A 19,970-nucleotide genomic window follows, 5' to 3' on the forward strand; every position below is an offset into this window, starting at 1 on the left:
GTATCTGCAGCCACACTGTAACAAATCTAATATTTGGTGCATGATGTCTTTGTATCATTTGTCTGTAGATGTAAAAGTGTGTGGGCAGGCATTCAGGATTTTGTGTATTTGCTCAGAAAAGCAGGTTTCTCCTGTGATCACACGTGCGCGCTTTGTGGGTTTAGCTGTTCGTGTTGTGTCTAACGAGGTGAGTCACCGACAGACTGATGTGTCGCCGGCTGATTGCAGACTAAGAATTAGCAGGGGTATTTAATTGCCATTAACCCTGCGGAGGACTGAGAATCAGTTAATCAGACGTCTGATTTAGACACACACACGCACACACTCATCCACGCTAGGAGATACTCCCGTAAAATCCACCAGTCACCTTTGTTTGTGTCTATCCGGCAAACTGCATCCAGAGTAGTCACATACCAACGGACAGGGTCATAGAGCAACTGTTGGAGTCACAGACTTGAAAAGTGATACAGGGGGAAAATGAAAAGCCTCTGACCCACGTTTAAAGTGAAGCGACTCTCTGCAGTAATCTGCACTCAAACAGACACCTAGCTACAGGGTGAGAGCTTCATGTTTTTCCAAAACAGGCCAATTTCCTCACGGCAAGGATTCAACGAGACGCTGGAAACGTTCCAGAGGGAATTCAGCCCGTGCTACCTCAAGAATATCACTAGGCTCCCGCAGATTTGTCAGCAGGATAGTCAAGCTGAGAATAATTTTGAGGAAGAAAAAAAAAAGAAAGCTTAACTGAAATAAAGTGTTGGATTAAAGTGATGTGTGACACGTCTGAAGCCTCTTCATGACGACAGGTAGACTGTGGTCTTTAAAGAATCTTGAGGTAAAAGCATTCAAGACTCCATTAATACTTCTTCAACTTCTTCTTGTCTTAGCTTTAAGGAACGCAGGTAATTTTTTATGTTCATCCCAAATCCTATTCCTGCCATGACCCACAGACACATTTAAAAAATTAGCATTTAATACAACATGTGACAAGAAGAGACAGCCCGCTATTTTACAGCAAATCATCTGTTTCTGTTTTAACAGCCTGTTGTTTGTCACCGTGGATAGAGAAAACTATCTTCAAATAGCTGAAAAATATTAGAACTGACAGGTGGAAATAGACTCGCACACAAACAATCTACTCATAGTATAAGAGGGGTCGCTATGTATGCCACGTCAACCACACATACGCATTTAGAAATACTGATTTGTAATCAAAGAAACAACTAGACTGATCGATAACCACTGAGAACGGGGTCAGAGTAAGACCCCAAAGGCAAAATACAGCACACAACACACACACACACACACACACACACACACACACTGCCTGAAGCAAACTGATAAGCTGACAATTCAACTGATGCCGGATAAAGACACACTCATGCAAAGCTCAATATCTGGATCAAACGTCTTAATGCCAAGGGCAAAATCTCCACATTATGCTTCCATTAGCGAGTTTAATGAATGTCTGAAATACAATAAACATAAACATTGATTCAAGCTGGCAGATCAGAATACAAATTAAACAACAGAGACTTCAATTTAAAAAAGCAATTTTTTCTTCTTAAACCTTTTTTTTTTTAAAGAAGGGATCATTTGTAGTTTTGATTGTAGCGGAGAACAAATTAACACACTGTGCTTCACTAAGGGAAAACCAAGATGAGAAAAATGACCAAAGTTTCAAATTTATTTTGGGCTGTATCCAAAAATATCATGTTATTTCTGCTTGTCCGGCCGAGAGCCACACCGACACCAACACCTGATGACCTTCCCAGGGGTGCAAACCCCTTCAACGGACACCTATTGAGTGTGGAGGAGCAGTAACTCAATGACAGGATCTTCCTGGATCACTGAGCTTCTTGTCCACAAGCAAACACAAGCCTCCCCACAGAGAAACCTCATTTCGGCCACTTCTATCCTCGCTCTTTGTCTTTGTCAGTCGCTGCTCAGAGTTCATGACCACAGGTGGGGAACGGAATGGATATCGACCTTTAAACTGAGCTGAACTCTTCCCAGCTGTCGTACCAAACTGTCCTTTTGTTTAAAAAAGTTGGAAAGCTCTCTTTATTGTTGGCTTTCATTAACAATTCATGCAGAATAAAATTAGTTTGTGCCGTGAATGCGTTGTCTGCGGACAGGACAGTTAGTCTTCCTCTCATATTTTATGGATGTTGTTTACGAGCTTGGTGTGCGCTTAACAGGTGGTTACGTTGGGCCTGCAAACTAGACCCACTCACACAGCTGTAAGCGGGTAATCCTGGCTGTCAGCCCAGATCATCTCCATCCTAAAGGGTTAACCTCTTGATTCATTTTCAATCAGGGCCACAGATTATCTGGCCTAACCCTGCTGGGGTGGACTCAATCTTGGGCCAAAGAGTGAAGTGGAGCAGGGATTTCTCCCAAGAGGAATCAATCACTTTTGCCAAGCTCCTCAGAGCTAGACTTCACTTGGACTTAAACTGCAGCACACAGTCCCCTCTTCTTGTCCAATCTCATTCGGGATGTGGCAGTAGGTCAGAAATACACGAGTCGAAATCACTGACCTGACTGGAGGTGGGTACGGTCAGTGAATTTGGGAGATTTCAGGTGAAGGGGCTGTTAATCCTCACAAAGAGTCAAAACAACAGCAGATGTTAAGGGTCAGCGTCTCTCCACCAAATCTTATTCACGTAATTTCACCAGCAGACTTGCATTCAGGTCACAGGGACTTGTGTGTGTGTGCATGTGTGTGTTAAGGCATGTTTTGTGTTTTGTGGACAGAAAGTCTGATATCTGAGAGGAGCACCGGGAGCGCCTCAAACACAGCCGCAGGTTGAAATGTTCGCACTATGGATTAACACACACATCTTAACATTTCTCTCCATGCGCCTGCATCCTGCAGCAGATTACTGCGGGGCTTGTATGTTTGCTGCATGATATCACTAAATCATGGGATTAGAGAGAAATTCGTCTTGCGTTTCAAACAAAAACCATTAAGCAGAGTAAAGACTGGAAACACAAACCTCACTGCAAAGGATTTACATATGACTGATCTGAAAACAGTTTTACTCCAACCAGTGATGTGGATCAAAAGGCAGCAAAGAGAAAGTTTGAAACAGAAGCCTGTGTTTCTCTGTGACGGGGCTGCTTTTATATTAAATTCACTTTTACCCTAAGGAGTTAGGAAGATGTTAGTTATTTGTTTTCCTGCTCCATTAAACAGATGCATTATTTATGAAGTCAAATAACCAGAGAACCTTGTTGGAGTGTTAGTGGGATGTTGAGATATGAAAACCAGTGAATCATTTGCCAATTATTTCCCTGTTTATGGAAGAGTGCTCTTCATAACTCCCCCACTAACTGAGAGGTTGAAGTAGACAGGATATAACATGTCAGTAATTTATGAAGCCAGTGAAACTGGCAGACAACACAAGTAATGTCGTCGCTCAAGCATTTTACTGCATGGCCTTGATGGCCAGCCCCATCAGTATTCCAGTGCCTTAAGTAACAGTTTAAATGCATGGAGCTTATCCTTCATGAATATGCTCAAATATACTGTATATCCTCATGATTCAACTTGGTTTCTGCGTCTTTTTATGCTTTGCATGTTTCAGGGACTATTAATTTCCATGTAATTCCTCCTAAACTCTCTCCTCAGCACGCTCAGCAACATTTGAATGCTTACAATGTTTCGGTTTGAGGGAAAGATACTTTAAGGTATTCTTAAAATATCCGGGCAGACTTTCTGTGGCCACATGCTGAATATGTAATTTGAAGGCCTCTACATTAGTCTCGGCTGTGTAAAAGAACTATTAATGCCGCCTCTAATGAGAAATGTGTAAATGTCATGTTGTCAGCACTCGGCAACCCTGAAGACTGCGATCTCAACTTGCAATTAGCTTGTTCAGCATTTCTCCACAAGGAACTGAAACGTGACTTCAGAAGTGTAATGACAGATTTGAGACTTGACCCAGATCCACAGTATCTTGAATCATTAGTGATTTGACTTGGACGCTGGGACTGCCACAAAGGCCACAAACAATGTATCACTACCAGAGTTCAAATTCAGTCTTAGAAAATAGGACGGCATTCGCAGCATAAGAAAGTGTTTAAAAATACTGATAAACGACCAAGAACTACAACACTGACACATAAAAAGCTGCCTTGCATGTTGTGTTGGTTCCCACAAAAGGAATAGACGTTTGGGGAATAAGCTTATAGTCAGATGAGAAGATTTATACCACTTTCAAGTACAGTGAGCCTCAGATCAGCTTAAAGACTGGAAAGATGGGGAAACATCTATACTGGCTCAAATCTCAACACGTTACATTTGTTTAATCCATACTAAATCTAATGTGTACTGCCAAGTTATTTAACGATTTAATGGGGGCAACGTGCCGGACTATTTCTTGCATTTGGGCCTGCTGTCATTGCCAATAGAAGTCACCACTGATGGCTAAGAAACTGTTTGGCACATCCACTACAGCTACAATTAAAACAAAGAATACTGTACATCACTTACCTAAGTGTGAAGCTTTCCAAGGTAGATGTACTAGCCAGAAAGATGTAGAAAGTTGCCACGTCAGTTGTCCTCAGGAACTTAGAAGAAGTCTGGACCACCACAGCACCTCCAAGCCTCAGCCGAAGGAATGTCGGGTTCCCTGGTGAAGTTCTCAGCAGAGTGACACTTCCTATCCTCCTCATTGGTGTCCCTGATCCCCCAGAGTCTTTCCTTCTTCCCACTCCTACTCGTTGCAGGCTATCCTGAGGGGTGCACTGGCCCGTCTGGTCCCGCCGACTCTGGAAGTAGACCTCCACAACATTCCCCTGAATTCCCTTGATTCCTTCATTTATTTCTGCTTCCCTGCTGGAGCTTCCAGATCTGCTGGATGAGCTGAACCAGGTGGGTTCCGGCTTAAGCTGTGCCACACAGAATCCCCCCGGAGACACCAGGCAAGCTCCGCGGACTTCCCTCGTCTCCCAGAAGGCGTAAGCCGTCACACAGTGAGCGCCGTCCTTGGTCTTCGCTCCACCATTTTTCCTTCCATTGTCTCCTCTGAGCCGCATTGATTCTTGCCCGACAGTGATATTACTCTCAGTGGGCATGTGGAAGAGAATCTTGACGACGGGGGAAGAGGAACGAACCTGGCGGACCAAAATGGCTGGCAGGATCTTACGTCCACTGAGGAGCATGTCTGGAGAAATAGAGGCATCTACAGACAGGGGGCCATATGAAGCATTGACGACTGGTTTTAGGAGTCCGGCACCTGATCCAGTGATGAGAAAAGTCTGAGTGTGAGTTTTCTGGCTCGAGTTCCCGGACGGCTCTGAACTGTCCTGTCTCAGAAACACATGGTCCAGATTGAGGACCTGAAAGTTGATGGTTGGATAAACTGGAGAAGGGGTGGAGGATGCCCCAGCATCTTCAGCAACTTTCTGGCTGTCGGCAACTGGAAGGGGAGAATGTAACAAAGAGAAATATCACTGCTCTAACCTAAAATTTCAGTGTAAATCAGTGATTATAAAACGCACAGCGGTCACTTACAAAGTCAGCTACTGCCAACCTTTGGTGAGGATGACAGGAGGATGGAAGGGTTGAAAAGGGGGTCATGGCTGGAGAGACAAGGCAAAGGATTGGTCACAGGGGGTTAAATTGAGCGCCAAAAGGATTGAGTCGAGGTCAGCGGATAAGGGCAGTCGGAGGTCTTGGGGAACCAAGGACAGCGAGACTTAGGTTAAAGACAATGATTTGATAAAACAAATGTGGTCACAATGTAATTCCTGGTCTTCACAGTTCCACACCAGATTTCTTTGTCAGATTTTATTGATTAATAACGATTTGTTTTATTCATTTTTGCTCACATTGCAACCTCTGTATTCAAGAGCAAAGGAAATACAGATATCAATGTAATTTCTAGCACCAAAAATAGATAAATATTATGCAAATGCTGCTTAAGGGGTATTTTCTGCATCTAAAATCTCTGTCCTTCGACATAAAATCTATTCTCAGTCCTCCAACTACTACAGTAGGCCTATGCAAAGTAATAAAAGAAAAGGCAAAACATCCAAGTTTTGCTCTAACTTCCGTGGGATTACTGTTATCCCAACAGGATGCGGCATGTGAAAGATCCCACTTTTGCTGCCAAAGACACTTGGTAATTTGCCACTCTCCGTGTTGAAGTGCTCCAGAATTAATGTGTGAATATGTCTTCCCCTCACCTTACAAAAATAACTTCTCTGAAGGCAACAGCTTTACCAAAGCAAAACCTCCTTTTCCCTGAAGGACGCTCCTTCCCCTATCTTCAGAACACATTCCACGAATACATCCATATGCGAATAAGATCTAGGCATAAATGCAAAGGAAAACCCGTGCAGATGTCGATATTAAACATTCAAAAATATGTCTTAGAGATTCCAGAGATCAGACTGATGGTGTGAGGAAGGAATTTCACATGAAAGCAACGCAGATATTAGCTGGCACTCTTGATTTCTTCATGATATCTGTTGATTCAAGGCAAATCAGAGGCAAAATGAAACAAAATACTGTGATAATTCAGTTCCATGTGAGTGTCTATTTGCAATTCGCTGATATAAACCTGGACATGACTATTTGACTAGGTATTCAATTTCAGGTCGACATCCCTCTCACTCACAGCGGAGCAGTGAACGTACTGTAATCCTGTGCCGCTTCAGTTCACTTTGTTGTCAAAGGGAAGGGATGCTGAAGACCTCAGCTGTGTGGGAAGACTTTAAACTGAGGGATGACAGCACGAAGACAGTGCGCTGAATATGCAATTTGAAACCAACCCGAACACGGTGGCACAACATGCATGAAAAGTCACCTGAAGGCTGTAAGTACCAGGCTGTTTTGTTGTTTGATGGTGTAAAAAAAAAGGACCAGCAGCTAGCAAACTTAGCTTTACTTATGTTTGTGACAGATATTGGATTTGCAACAACTTTTTAAGCTTCAGCTCAACAAGACTTAAAATAAAGTATGGGACGGAGACCACATGAGATGCCATCAAAATGGTAACTTCTCTATATTCTGAATTTAAACGTATGAACTGCTTTCAACGTGTATTTATTAAGTATAAATAAACCCTGGCTCAGATGTGCTGCATAATATATATACTATGTCACAATTAACTAATTGCATCTCAGCCGTATTGGATGTCCCCCAGCACCAATTAGTCGGATATTTGCTGTCGATTACTGCCAAACATTCGTAGCGTAAAAAGTAGTATAAGAGACAGCCCTGGGCCTTTTCATCGTACTCTTATTTCTCCATCAGAGAAACCATATTATCACTGTTGTTACTGAAGTTTCTCTGTGAACAGACCTTTTAAAATCCCTTAACACATTTCTATTACATTTGGTGCACAAATAGGCTCTCAACTAATTAGACTTTGGTGACGATCCAGAGCTCAGATTTCCAATTACTGGATAACTAGGAACCAACACGGTGACAAAAACATTTGATTCCAAATCCTACGACTGTTTATACAGCAGTTTATCTGAAAAATTTTATAAATATTGGCTTTCGGTTTAAGAATTATCCTTTGTTGGCAGACGTTTGTGCTCTCTAGTTTCAGAGCGGTTCGGTTTATTTTATCATCAATATTCTAGTCCAAAATGAAAAAAGAAACCATGAGAGATATGTTCGAATAGTTTGAGTTTTTATATAAAAATGGGATCTTTGACTGTCAAAGAGTTTATGTAACAGACCGGCTTGTGCTGCATGAAGGTTGTTAAATCCATCTTGTTTAAATACAACGATATTCTAAAGTGCATATACACTGTAGGCTGTTCATGAAATAAGGAAAAATACATCAATAACTAATTTGTCGGAGACTGTATAATCTATCAGGCCAACATTACTTTGCTGAGCCCTGGCTGGAGTCCCTGAAGTATCTTAACCAGTGACCTTACAAGAAAAACTAACCATCAGACGCGTTTGAATGGCAGTTCACACTCTGGCTGACAGTTTAGCAGGCCCATCTGTGACTGGACTTTAAGATAGGGGCGCCATGCATATTCACGGCTCTCAAGCAGAGAAAATATCAAAGGCTGAACCCCATCAAGAGCGCTGAGAACACAGCTGAGTCCTGCCCTCGCAGAAATGCAGCAGTCACAAACGTGTGTGATGAAAAGCTCGCACGAACACACACCGCAGATATCATGTGTAGATACAAGCCCGGGCAATGTCAGAGAGTAGTCTTTGGCATGATATCGGTATCGCGGACAGGCAGGCTGCTCCATAGCTCCCTGTGCAGGTTATCTTTAAACAACCAGAGGAACAGCTGTGCAACCTCAGCTTCAGGCCTCTTTAATCCCACAGATGAAGCTTCCTGATGCACACCGGGAGCGTGCTGTCACTTTCATTTAGGCAGAGGGATAACAAAATGGATTGAGACCACGGGCAGGAGCCACAAAACCCTAAGAAAATCAGGCAAATGAAACACTATATTTTTAAATAAACACATCATGAATAATAGATTTTTTCAGCAACAGAGCGTGAGCATTTGCTAATTTTATTTTATTTTTAAAGCCCGGATAGCTGCACAGTCTTTCAGTTGGCCTCCTTAAAGTTTGTGCTGGTAAATTAGTGATGGAAACAGCAGTGCACAGCAATACTGTGCATGTAAAATAACGCCAGGATAACACAGAGGGTGATAAAGCAATATGCAGTTAGTGCTGGTGTGTGTTTACACCACTAAAGCATATAGGAGATCGCACTACACAGTACGTACAATTTCATTTTGTAAACACAGCTGAAGCCCCCAGATTCTGCCAACTCAGCTGTAAAGCTTTCCATTTGGACGCAAATTACCCCTCTTCAAAGCGAGGACTAAATAAAAGCAGATATTCATGAAGCTCACCTTTGACAGCTGTCAGAATTGCCACTGCAACAACTGGAAGCAATGGACGGAGGGGAAAGTTGAGCATCATTTTAGTGGAAGTTGCAGGCTCTGGCCAGTCACTGCTCTGCGCTCCAGTGCGCACCGAGGTAAGCTTTGGTGACTGAATGCACACGGCTGAAAGAAAGCGCCGGAAAACAGATCATTACATCGCCTGGCGTCCGGTTAACTTTTTTCCTTCTGACTGTAGAGGATCAGGTGAAAAATAATTTTTTTTAAAAAATTGGTTCACTTCCTTATCTACGAAAATCTGCGTCTCTTTGCACCTGGGATAGTTTTAGATGTGGCGTCCCATCTCCTCTAAAGGATGAAGGGGATGTTATTCTTGTTTCCTCCTGGCATACGGCTCTGGCTGACGCGGCAGGACAGCAACAGACACGACTCTTCCCATGATAGAAATCAACATGTGCCGTCGGTCAGATTAAGCAGACCCACGTGGGTTTAATCGCCGGTAGGGGGAGAGCCGAGAGCAAATTAAATGCACACGAGGGATCATGGTTTCCCCGAGACGCGTTTTAATGTTGCTTTGACAAACTGCGTATGCGTATTAGCTAAAGGTCGACTTTTATCACCTAATCACCACTAAAACTCACCTTTAAATAAGAATACAAAGCGGGATCGTGTCCTATTTTATGTATTTCACTATATTAAATTCCTCACATCATGGCCTTCCTGTATATGGTGACATGACTCAGGTTTTGAGAGGAAAAAGAAAAAGAAGAAAGAAAGTTCAGTGCATGTTTTTTCCAGCTGTCAGCTATTTTACTGTATATTCTCAGTCCACTGCCTCTCACGGGATCTTATACTCGGTGCCTTGGATGGAGCAGATGGATGCAGCCACTAAAGCCTTGTGGTGTCACAGCGCATATATACATTTGGCACTTGGTGCAGAGCATCAGCAAGCACTCTGATCTTGCAGAGTCCAGCTAAAATGCATTATTGTTGTTCAATATGAGCTGCTGCAGTATTTACATATTTGAGGCGAGCAGGCCCACAGTAAAATAAATTAGATTTCTTTTTCTGTGCCGCCCTCAGGCCACACTTAATATCTCAACACTCTGTATTTTTTTTCCTTTTTTTACGTGTATCACTTCATCTGCCTTGACCTAAAATCCCATACGCTCTTTGTAAGGAGCCCGGGCTTAAAAAATAGCTCGGTGTCTCGTCGCAGTGTGTGTCCTACAACCAGGGAGCTGATAACGGGAGCATTTTGGTGTCCGGGAGCAAGCCAGGGGTGACGGAGTTTAAGACTCCAGCCTCTCTGGTTCTGTGCGGAGACGTTAAGCGCCGGCATCAGATTTATGGTAAAGGACACCTGGGTTTAATGAGCTTGGTCAGACTTTTCTTTTCCTCTCCTTCTTGCCGACATCCCCCTAAATGCTTGCTTTCTGAAACAAGCACTGACATGATGTGTCAACTAAACCAATTGCACTCAATGCCCCAGTGCCTGTTTTATTGTACGGTGGCACCGGTGCCAGGGTGACAGAATTAAGCATGCAGGCATCACTGATGAATAAACAGTTTCCCTCTTGACAGCAGAGGCCGATTAAAATAAATATGTGCCTAGGAGAGCTGTTGAGGACTTTTAAATGCCAATAAAAGTTTGGACACCTAACCGCCTGTATTATCTCAGGAGATTAACTTGATTTTACTGTACACACTGTGGTAATATTCACAGCGATGGGATATTACTTATCGTGCACTTTAAAGCCAGTTTTAATTTGAGCAGTTTGTCTGCGTTTTTGGCTGGGTGTGATTATTAAAGCTGAGGCTGCTGACTGTTGAGCCCGGGAACCTCTCCAGATCTCGGCCGCTGTTGTCGTTCCAGACGTGCAGCCTGCCGCTGGGGCCATTAGAGATGACGGCGAGGTGGCGGGAGCCGCCATGTGTGGAAGCCGCTGCCAGGTGGCTCAAAGGTGTTTGGAGGTCATTTGGTGAGGGGCAACTCGGGTCAAGAGCCTAATCCCTGCAATTATATATTAAATGTCCCTTTAAATGGGGAGCTCTGCCCCATTGAGCCGTTGAAGCAGATAAACAGGATAAAGTACTTCAGTGCCAGAGCCCATTCAGAGTCAGGATTATTAGCTCTTTTTTTTTAACGTGGGCTGGCACTGTGTTCAGTGCTAATTGTTTGCATGCTAACACGCTAAATAAAGTTGGTAAAGGTCATACCTGCTAAACATCACCACTTCTGCATCGTGAGTGTGAGCATGTTAGCATCTGTTTATTGCAAAACTAGATGATGATACATAAGCTTGAATCTGCATTTCAAACCAGTTTTATGGTTACAAAAAGAGGTAGTAACACAGCTTATCAGCTTCAGGGTTTTTCATTGTCATATACAACGATGAGGCATAACGTTATGACCACCTTCCAAATGTTGTGTAGCTCTCCTCCTTTTTGTGCCTCCAAAACAGTTGTGACTCATCAGAGAATGGACATGGGTCTTCTGAGGGTGTCCTGTGGTGTCTGACAACAGGATGTTGTTAGTGGGGGCCTTTGGGTCCTATGGGTTGAAGGGAGGCACCTCTGTGGATCAGGCTGATTCCAGTGCATCCCACAGATACTTGATCAGTTTGGGATCTACTGAATTGGAGGCCAGGTCAACACCTTGTGCTGTTCTTCATGTTTTTTGAGTTGTTCCTAAGCCATATTTGTGTGTGTGCCTGTGTCAGGGGGATGGCTGGGGATGGCTGCTCCCATCAAGGAGTGTCATTGCTATGGGGTTGGGGTGCCTGGTCTGGCCTAGGTGGGTGGTGCATGCTTAAATAACATCCACATGAATGCCAGGTCCAAAAGTTTCCCAGCAGAACATTGCATTGTCACAAGACGGTCAATGTGTATTAGTTCTCCTGTCAGTGGTTTTAATGTTGCAGCTGTTCAGTGTATCACCAGTATAGCCATGGACCACTGAATAAATCGTCAAAAATTTTCATCCAGCTCGATTTTTTTAAGAATTATATAACTATAATTATATAACCCACAATTGCCTATGAGTACATGCAGACAAGAGGTGCGTGTACTACATTATTATTCAAGCCGGAAGTTACACTTGCAAAGATTCGTCCGGTGAAAACTAAATAAAACAATGATAAAGACGTATGAAAGGTGCTAAAAACAATTCCTTGCAACAGTGGTCAAGGAAATTACTTGACACAGCAATGTACTGAACTGGGGCAGGATCTGTCTGAGTCGACCTGTCACCACGTACAGTAACCTGCTGATGAACTGTGACCAGCTTGTGACTCCTTGGTGCTCACTGAGGTCACCGTACGATGAGTTGACCGATTAACCTTTCCTGACAGTAATCCAGCTCAGTGATGGATAGTGAACTGCAGCGATGTTCCATCTTAATAATTCCTTAATACCTCTTATTATTCCCCCATCAGCTAAATGGTGATCAAATTATTTTCTGTCAATCCATCAAACACGAGATCGGCTCAGCTCAGTTTCGTCCTGTTGACGCCGCATCCAAATGGCAATGATCGCACGAGTAGATTAATAACATCAAAACACGCAAGTCAGTCGCAGCCATAAGCATTTATGACACTCCCTGAGTGGAAATCATTGCAAACTGCTTTTGTGTTCTCTGCTCTGATCTCAAGGGAGTGCTGGAGGTCTGGCCGTTTGAACATAAAGCTGTCGTTACACCTGTGTAATAACACTTAGCACTATGGCCGGCCAGAGAGAAGCTAATCTTTTCAACACTCGTCTGGCTGGTTCTCTGAGCGCTCTTCAGCCAAGTCTGTCCAAGTCTCCCACTCGAGCAAAACGTGAATCACAGAGGCGAGGCCGGCCTGGCTGCTTCCCTTCACTGATGTCGGCCCACGCTCTTGTGCTGATGACGAATGAATGCTCTTTCTGGAGCGTGACTACCCCGAACATCAGTTTTCACCCTCTGCGGGATGCCTCCAGTAAGTTACCAGCCAGGTGGTATGTCCGCCCACCACTCCCCTCAGAGCGCTGTGTGTTGGACAAGTAGAAGGGTTTCCTCCAACCACCTGCTGGGAAACGCATTAATATTGGAGAGGGTGAACGGATGCGCAGTTGCACTCTTCACCATGATCGAGCTTAGTTATTAAGAATTTCTCTCACCTAGGCTGAAAAGAGTAAAACTTCATGTACAAAACTGAGTTCAATCACAGCATCCATACTTTATCATGAAATAAATTAATGTTTATATCACTAAACATGCCTCCTCAGTGACATTTAACCATAGCTATGCGAGCATGGATTACTTCTGGCTAAGAGGGCAGGATGCCTCAGGGCCCCAAAACCTCTGGGGTCAGGGTGTGGCAATTAGTTTGCAGTAATTTGATTAATCATATGTAATTACATATGCAACACTCAAGGGGCCTTGGGGGAGCTCATGCATTTTTACTTAACCTTGAGCTGCTGTGTCTTGTGGAGGAACCAAAATCAGAAGTGTCAAACCTGTAAACAATTCATTTCAGATTTTTGGTATTTGTGTATTTCCATTATACACCAATCAGCCACAACATTAAAACCACTGACAGGTGAAGGAAATAACACATCAGTCATCTTATGACAATACAATGTTCTGCTGGGACCTGGCATTCGTGTGGATGTTACTTAAACATGTACCGCCCACCCAGACCAGACCAGGCACCCCCACCCCATAGCAATGACACTCCTTGATGGCAGCAGCTATCCCCAGCAGGATGCCTCCAAATTCACTAGATCCCACACTGATCAAGTATCTGTGGGATGATCCACAGAGGCCCTTCCCCTCAACCCATAGGACCTACAGAACCCAACTAACAATATTCTGTTGCCAGACATCACAGGACACCCTCAGAAGGCCCATGTCCATTCTCTGATGAGTTACAACTGTTTTGGAGGCACAAGGGAGACCTACACAATATTAAGAAGGTGGTCACAATGTTATGCCTGATCAGTGTATATTCCACTACATATTACAGCTTTCGTGACATTAAAGACAAGTGATGATATGACAAGCTTTTAAAATACACATAGTTAAAGACTTAACCAGTGGTTTCTCAAACTTTTTGGCTCCTGCCACACATGCAGCAAGTAGGTAGGACACGCACACAAGGACCCAAGGACTGGATGAAATAATAATGTTAAGTTTAATGAGGACTTGCAGCGAAGGTAACAAACAGGCTCGGCAGAGTGTGGCGGGTTAATCCGACCAAAAATTAGAAAACCAAAAAGAAGAAAACTCTGAAAGCAAGGAACCATGGGGAACTGAGCCGAAACACGAGGAAATATGAACAGGAAAATCCACAGCAAGAAAACAGGTTAATGAACGGACAAAGGACAATGGGAGAAGGGGAAAGGCAGGACTATATACACACACATACACACTGAGTCTTATGAAGCACAGGTGAGACTACTGAGGGAGGAGCACACAAGGAGAAACCCATTCTATCATCAATGGAGGAAAAACATTGACAGGAAGTAAAGGAAGACAGGTTAGATCAAGGAAGAAACTTTCACAGTAAAAAACAGGAAAACGCAAGGAAAACCAAAGAGGATTATAGAAAATGTTCTGAAATTGACGCAACGACAGTTTGTCAAATATCAGGGTGTCGTCAGGTCAGCAGTTCCACTAAATAGTGTTTTTTGCCCCTCTAACTGTGTCTATACATACTATACATTCTTTCACAGAAGCACGCCCACATTCACGCTCGGCGTTCAGTGTCTTGCTCAAGGACACTTCGGCATGTGGGACGTGTCCCAGGGATAAGACCTCTAGCCCTGCTCTACCTACTGAGCCACAGCTGCTCCTGCAAAACTGTAGCTTCCCCTCCAGCAGCTGCAAGAGTGGCATGCTGCTTACACAACGATGCTTGAGTATTAATAATCTAATGAGTCTTGTGGAAAAATTTAGGACTTTTACTTAGAATTGAGTCTTTTTTTTATACTGCTTATTAAAGTAAAAGTGAAAGCTCAGAGTAATGAGGCCATTACTTTCACTTCCCCATACTGTCGAATGCGCCTCTTTCTAAATTTCTCTAGCTCAGTGATCAGTTAGCCCATGTTCTCTGAGCCAATGAGTCACTCTGCCTTTCAGACTGTCCGTCTGTCGTACAGACTTCCACCTCATCCTGGCTGCCCATGGCCACTTGACAACCAGCCAATCTAATCCACCACCACCACCAGAATCTAGACTCTGGAGGGGCTCTTTTCCAGTACCTTCATCTGGGGCCCTTCTCTGCGATGTTACTTCTTAATGGAGTCTAAAAATATTTATTTTCCCCGTTAAATCAATAGATTTTGCTCTTTACTTCCAAACAATCTCTCCTTATTGAGCCTTTTCCATCACTGTACTTGAATATGAACATGTAATGGTACACCATTTGTGAAATGTGTTTGATGTTCAGTGCAGTCACATGTGCTTAATTAACTTGAGTGTAGTCAGTGGCTAGAGATAAGAGAATATAGTATAAGTCCCTGCACACATGCGCACACAGTGAAAGAAAGGGGGGGGGGAAATTGGGCCCCGTGGGTGCCTCATGCCCCGGAGTCCCCATGACGGTTGATTCAGCCCCGGATGAACACAGTGAACGACATGTGGCTTATAAAAGGAAAGCATATGGTTACGCCGTTTATAGCACATCCACTATATGAACTTACTGAAGTTGTGAGACCTGTTCAAGCCAAGAGACTTCAAAGGAAGTCTCTAACTCCCAGCCCGACAAAAGGTCTCTCTGTATATCAAAGTCAAATTAAAATATTTTACCTGGAAGATTCCTGCTGTGATTGTGGGGCAGCAGGGTCAAACGGACGCGGAGTGTTTAACTGGCTCTTTGAGGTTTGGTGAAATATTCAGAAAGGCCAGCAGAAGACGGATGTCTCCTCATGCCCACCTCTGGTGCCGTGGCAGGCGGGACGAAAGCGAGTGATAGAGAGGTTACAACTGGCGAGAATTTTAAACATCCATTGGCCCCTCGGGGACTCGAGAGACTTACAGCTCAATATAGATCTGTTGGATAGCGAAGGGAAAATAAGGGCGAGGAGGGGGAGGAGGCGGTGGATGAGGAAGGGGGGAGGGGGCAGAGGAGAGGAAGGACAGGAAAAGGCAAATATATTAGAAGGACCAAAACAAAGATTCATTGATTTACAAATTCAATCTCCTCTTTTTCTCTCCTCAATGAGAACAGAATGGGTGTTTCAGCACATCCCTGGTGAGAGACTGCAGTATTTTATCCCCGTGCTCTTCGGTCTCCGAGGCTCTTTTCCTGTTTGAATCGATATTCAGTTTAAGCAAATGGTAAAAACAAAAAACATGTGTGAAGATGAGGGGACAAAAAAACTAAAAATACATGGAGGAGGCCACTAAAGTCTCCTTTTCAGCCCTGTGTAATTTATGTTTATAATTCTTGCGTCTGTATCAAATGAAGGACATTGCTGAGGCCTACAGGCTTGTCACTGCATATTTAACGTAACTCATTAGTAAACTACAGTCCACACATGCCTACATGTTAGTGCTGCTAAAAATCACTGCTGCCCTCCTGAGGATTGTGGTGTAACAGCATGACAACAGAAAGGAGCCCGGCACCCGCATCGTCGTATGACATATGAGAAAAGATAGAAGACAATGCAAGTATGCATATTTTTTTCTGGTGTTTTTTAAAAAAATTTTTTTATTGTTGTCTGTGGATTTTTAATTATTAAATAATGTGCCTTGCTTTTGGTTTTCCCTTAGCCTGCGAAAAGGAGAAAGGCACTTTCCTAACACACTGGGGTGAGAGAAAGTGAAAATATGGCCATGCTTGAACAAAATACAAGACTCAGAGAGAATTAGGTAGGGTGAGTAACTTACTGGTGGTGAAGTAAAAACTCAGTGTTGCAGTGTTTATGGAGGCATATCCAAATAAAACTGCTACAAAAGACAAAACCAAGACGCATTAAAAAAAAAGTGAGAAGACAACTGAGGAAAAAACCCAAAGATGACACCAGGATGCAGGTAAACAGACAATGTACAGAGAAATAAAGGAAAACACAAAACACCAGGGAAGTTACTGTCAAAATAACACACATTTAACCAAATCCAAAAATACACAAATGACAGCATATCAGTCAGGAAGCATGGAGTACTCTGTGTGCATTAGGGATGCGTTGAATGTGTTAAACAGATATAGATAGGCTATCACATGTGTTAGGTTGTTTCGTCTGATATTGAGCTAATCAATTAGCTCAAACCTTGAGACTCTGCGCAGATTAAGACTGAACTGTTCAGAGAGAGAAGCAACGCAGATGACAGCCAACAAAGTCACTGACAACCCTGATTCATCTATTGTTATTCAAATCACAGCACTTCAGTTATTTCCTGCATTGAAAAGATGTCTCCTCTGCATGCTGTTTTGACAGTCACTTCAGTTTTTTTAGACTGCTAGGACAGTTTTCCCATAAAAACAAAACAACTTTTGAGCACATAGCTCATAATGACCTATACGCCGATCATCCACAGCATTAAAACCACTGACAGGAGAAGTAAATAACATTGACGATGTTGTAACAATGCAATGTTCTGCTGGGAAACTTTTGGACCAGGCATTACACATATACCACCCACTTAGACCAGACCAGACACCCCCACCCTATAGCAATGACACTCCTTGATGGCAGCAGCCATCCCCAGCAGGATGCAGCCTGACACAGACACACTAACAAAAACAGTTTAGGAACAACTCAATGAAAGATGAAAAACTGCACAAGGTGTTGACCTGACCTCCAAATTCACTAGATCCCAAACTGATCAAGTGTCTGTGGTATGATCCACAGAGACCCCTCCCCTCAACCCATAGGACCCAAAGGCCCCCACTAACAACATCCTCTTGCAAGACACAACAGGACACCCTCAGAAGGCCCATGTCCATTCTCTGATGAGTCACTGTTTCGGAGGCACAAGGGAGACCTACATAATATTAGGAAGGTGGTCATAATGTCATACCTGAACGGTGTAGTTGTGGGGTCGTTGCACCCTCTAGTGGCAATATCATGGCTGCCTATATATCAGTAGAAATGTGACGATAGACGTGGGTTCTTTATTTTATCACTAAGCCCAGATCCTTCCCTAAACATAGGTAGAAACAGATGACCTGTATGGTCTTATTGGAAGTATGCATCTGGGTTTTCAAAGTTGTTACAATCCCTCATTGAAAGCCAGGCTGAGATTTATTGGGATGTTTTGGGCTCACAGTTTATTAAATGAAACACTCTAAAAAAACACGTGTGCCTAAGTTAATATAGTATACTTCATTTTGCCTCCACATAGGAACTCAGTGCCGCCGTCATCCTGTTTTTGTGTTTCTGCCATCCTTTAATGAGGGTTAACCATCAAACGGAATCTTCTAAAGCTCATTCAAAGATTTTCTATCCAAACAACCGCTTGTTGCCGCTGATTACAACCTAAGGTCCTGATTAATGCTAAACGGGTGACACGAACGATCGGTGGTGCACACTTTTTCCGAGCCTTGGACCGAAACTTCTCAAAGCTTGACCCAATTTGGGGCAGAGCAGAGTCTTAAAGAGTGTGCTAATGTATTTGCCATCCAAGTGACACCCTTGAATTACACTGACCTGATCCATTAGAGCGCAGCCTCTATTGAAAAGCCTTCTTGTTCGCCTTACAACCGGGAGCCTGCTTACAGTAAGGGCCAGTAATAATCAATCAAGTCCCTCGGTTCATTCATTATTTGAGAAAAAAGATACGCGTATTACTCTTCAGGAGGTTAGAAGCAAGCTATAATAATCCACCAGAGTAAGTGCTTTTACTTTTTGTCAGTTATTGACCCTGAAGTACATATAAGAAGATGTATCTGCATGGCCACTACAGTCTTTCATAATGTCATGCCTGTCCTCCAATATCAATTTCAATGCATTTTTATTGAATTTGCACCAGTTTTGTGTGTGATTATATTATTATAATAATAAAAGATGGACCATCATAAGTCCAGCATATTTGTCAATCTGGCCCAACAGGACACAACCACAGTTAAAGTATTTTTAACTACACGGACCATAATCCTTGGTGATGAGACGCTGTGTCTATGCTTCTGATATTCTTCATCGATTTAGTTTTTAAATGAAACCATTCAGAAAGGTGTGAGCGCAAACGCGTTGTTTCATTATAAAAAAAATCAAACATTTTTACACACTGGACCTGTTTACCCATCATTTTGTGTTTAATATGTGTATATAAAAGGTTCCAAATCTGTGAATCTTGACCAAGAAAGCTGCCGTGTCAACCATGAAACGTCAAGGCAACGTGATTAAATGTGGCGTTTTTCCGCAGTCGACTAGAAGTGCTTGTTTTTGCTGCTGACAGGCTCAGATATTTATTATATTAAATCTCACTTAAGGTGAAGGTGAGTTGTTACAGGGAGACAACTGTGAAAATGTGAGGGATGCGAGTTGAAGAGACATCTAGGGGAAGAGTGGAGTAAAGTAGCAGAGTTGGAGTACAGAAAGGACAGGTTATTGCTATCTGAAAGATAAAAAAAAATACAAGCCTGCACGAGCCTGAACGCCAGACTAGCTTACCCCGTCCACAGATCTTTTGCGGTGGTAAATTGGTCTGGAACCGCTCCGATGGGAACTGATCATGCTGCTGCAAAGATCTGCCAGTTCAGTCAGATCACCTGAGTGGGCTTTATGCAGAGATGGACAGGAAAGTAACAGCGACAAAGTCATGCAAGACAAGTGAGCACTGAGAAACTGAATTTGTTTTCAACAAAATGGTTCTGATGAATGAAACTGAAGGACATTGCTAAGTCTACACCACGCTAGGGACATGCTAGGGTTGCATCAAAGTCAAAAATAAATACTTTCAGTGGACTATGGACAGATGCCCCATTTAGTTATATTGTCGGTTATAGTTTTCTAGCTCAATACTGGAGTGAAGTTTGATTGCCTCTATTGATCATTTAGTACAGAGATCTTCAACAGGGGGTCCGCAACCCCTAGGGGGTCCGCAGAGGTACTGCAGGGGGGTCGCGAAAGTTTTGGTTGATTAGACATTTTTTGTCTGGTATCTCTCCATCGGTTTGGGGGTCTTTGGCCTAGAAAACGTTGAAGACCCCT

The 19,970-nt window shown here is 43.2% G+C and overlaps 1 protein-coding gene across 1 annotated transcript in view; it reads right to left on the bottom strand.

Annotated features, from left to right (window-relative positions):
- The window catches only part of LOC311507690 (transmembrane protein 132D), a 28,738-nt gene extending 19,743 nt beyond the window's left edge, over nt 1-8,995 (bottom strand). The window contains exons 1-2 of the mRNA XM_084572133.1: nt 8,859-8,995; nt 4,502-5,429 (exon numbers count right to left, since the gene is read on the bottom strand). Of these exons, the coding sequence (XP_084428259.1) occupies nt 4,502-5,429; nt 8,859-8,928 (998 nt within the window). The 5' untranslated portion in view covers nt 8,929-8,995. The remainder of the gene's footprint in view (nt 1-4,501; nt 5,430-8,858) is intronic.
- Nucleotides 8,996-19,970: the final 10,975 nt, after the last annotated feature.

The sequence above is a fragment of the Chelon labrosus genome, assembly GCF_963514085.1.
Source record: "Chelon labrosus genome assembly, chromosome: 22".
Classification (NCBI taxonomy): Eukaryota; Metazoa; Chordata; class Actinopteri; order Mugiliformes; family Mugilidae; genus Chelon; species Chelon labrosus.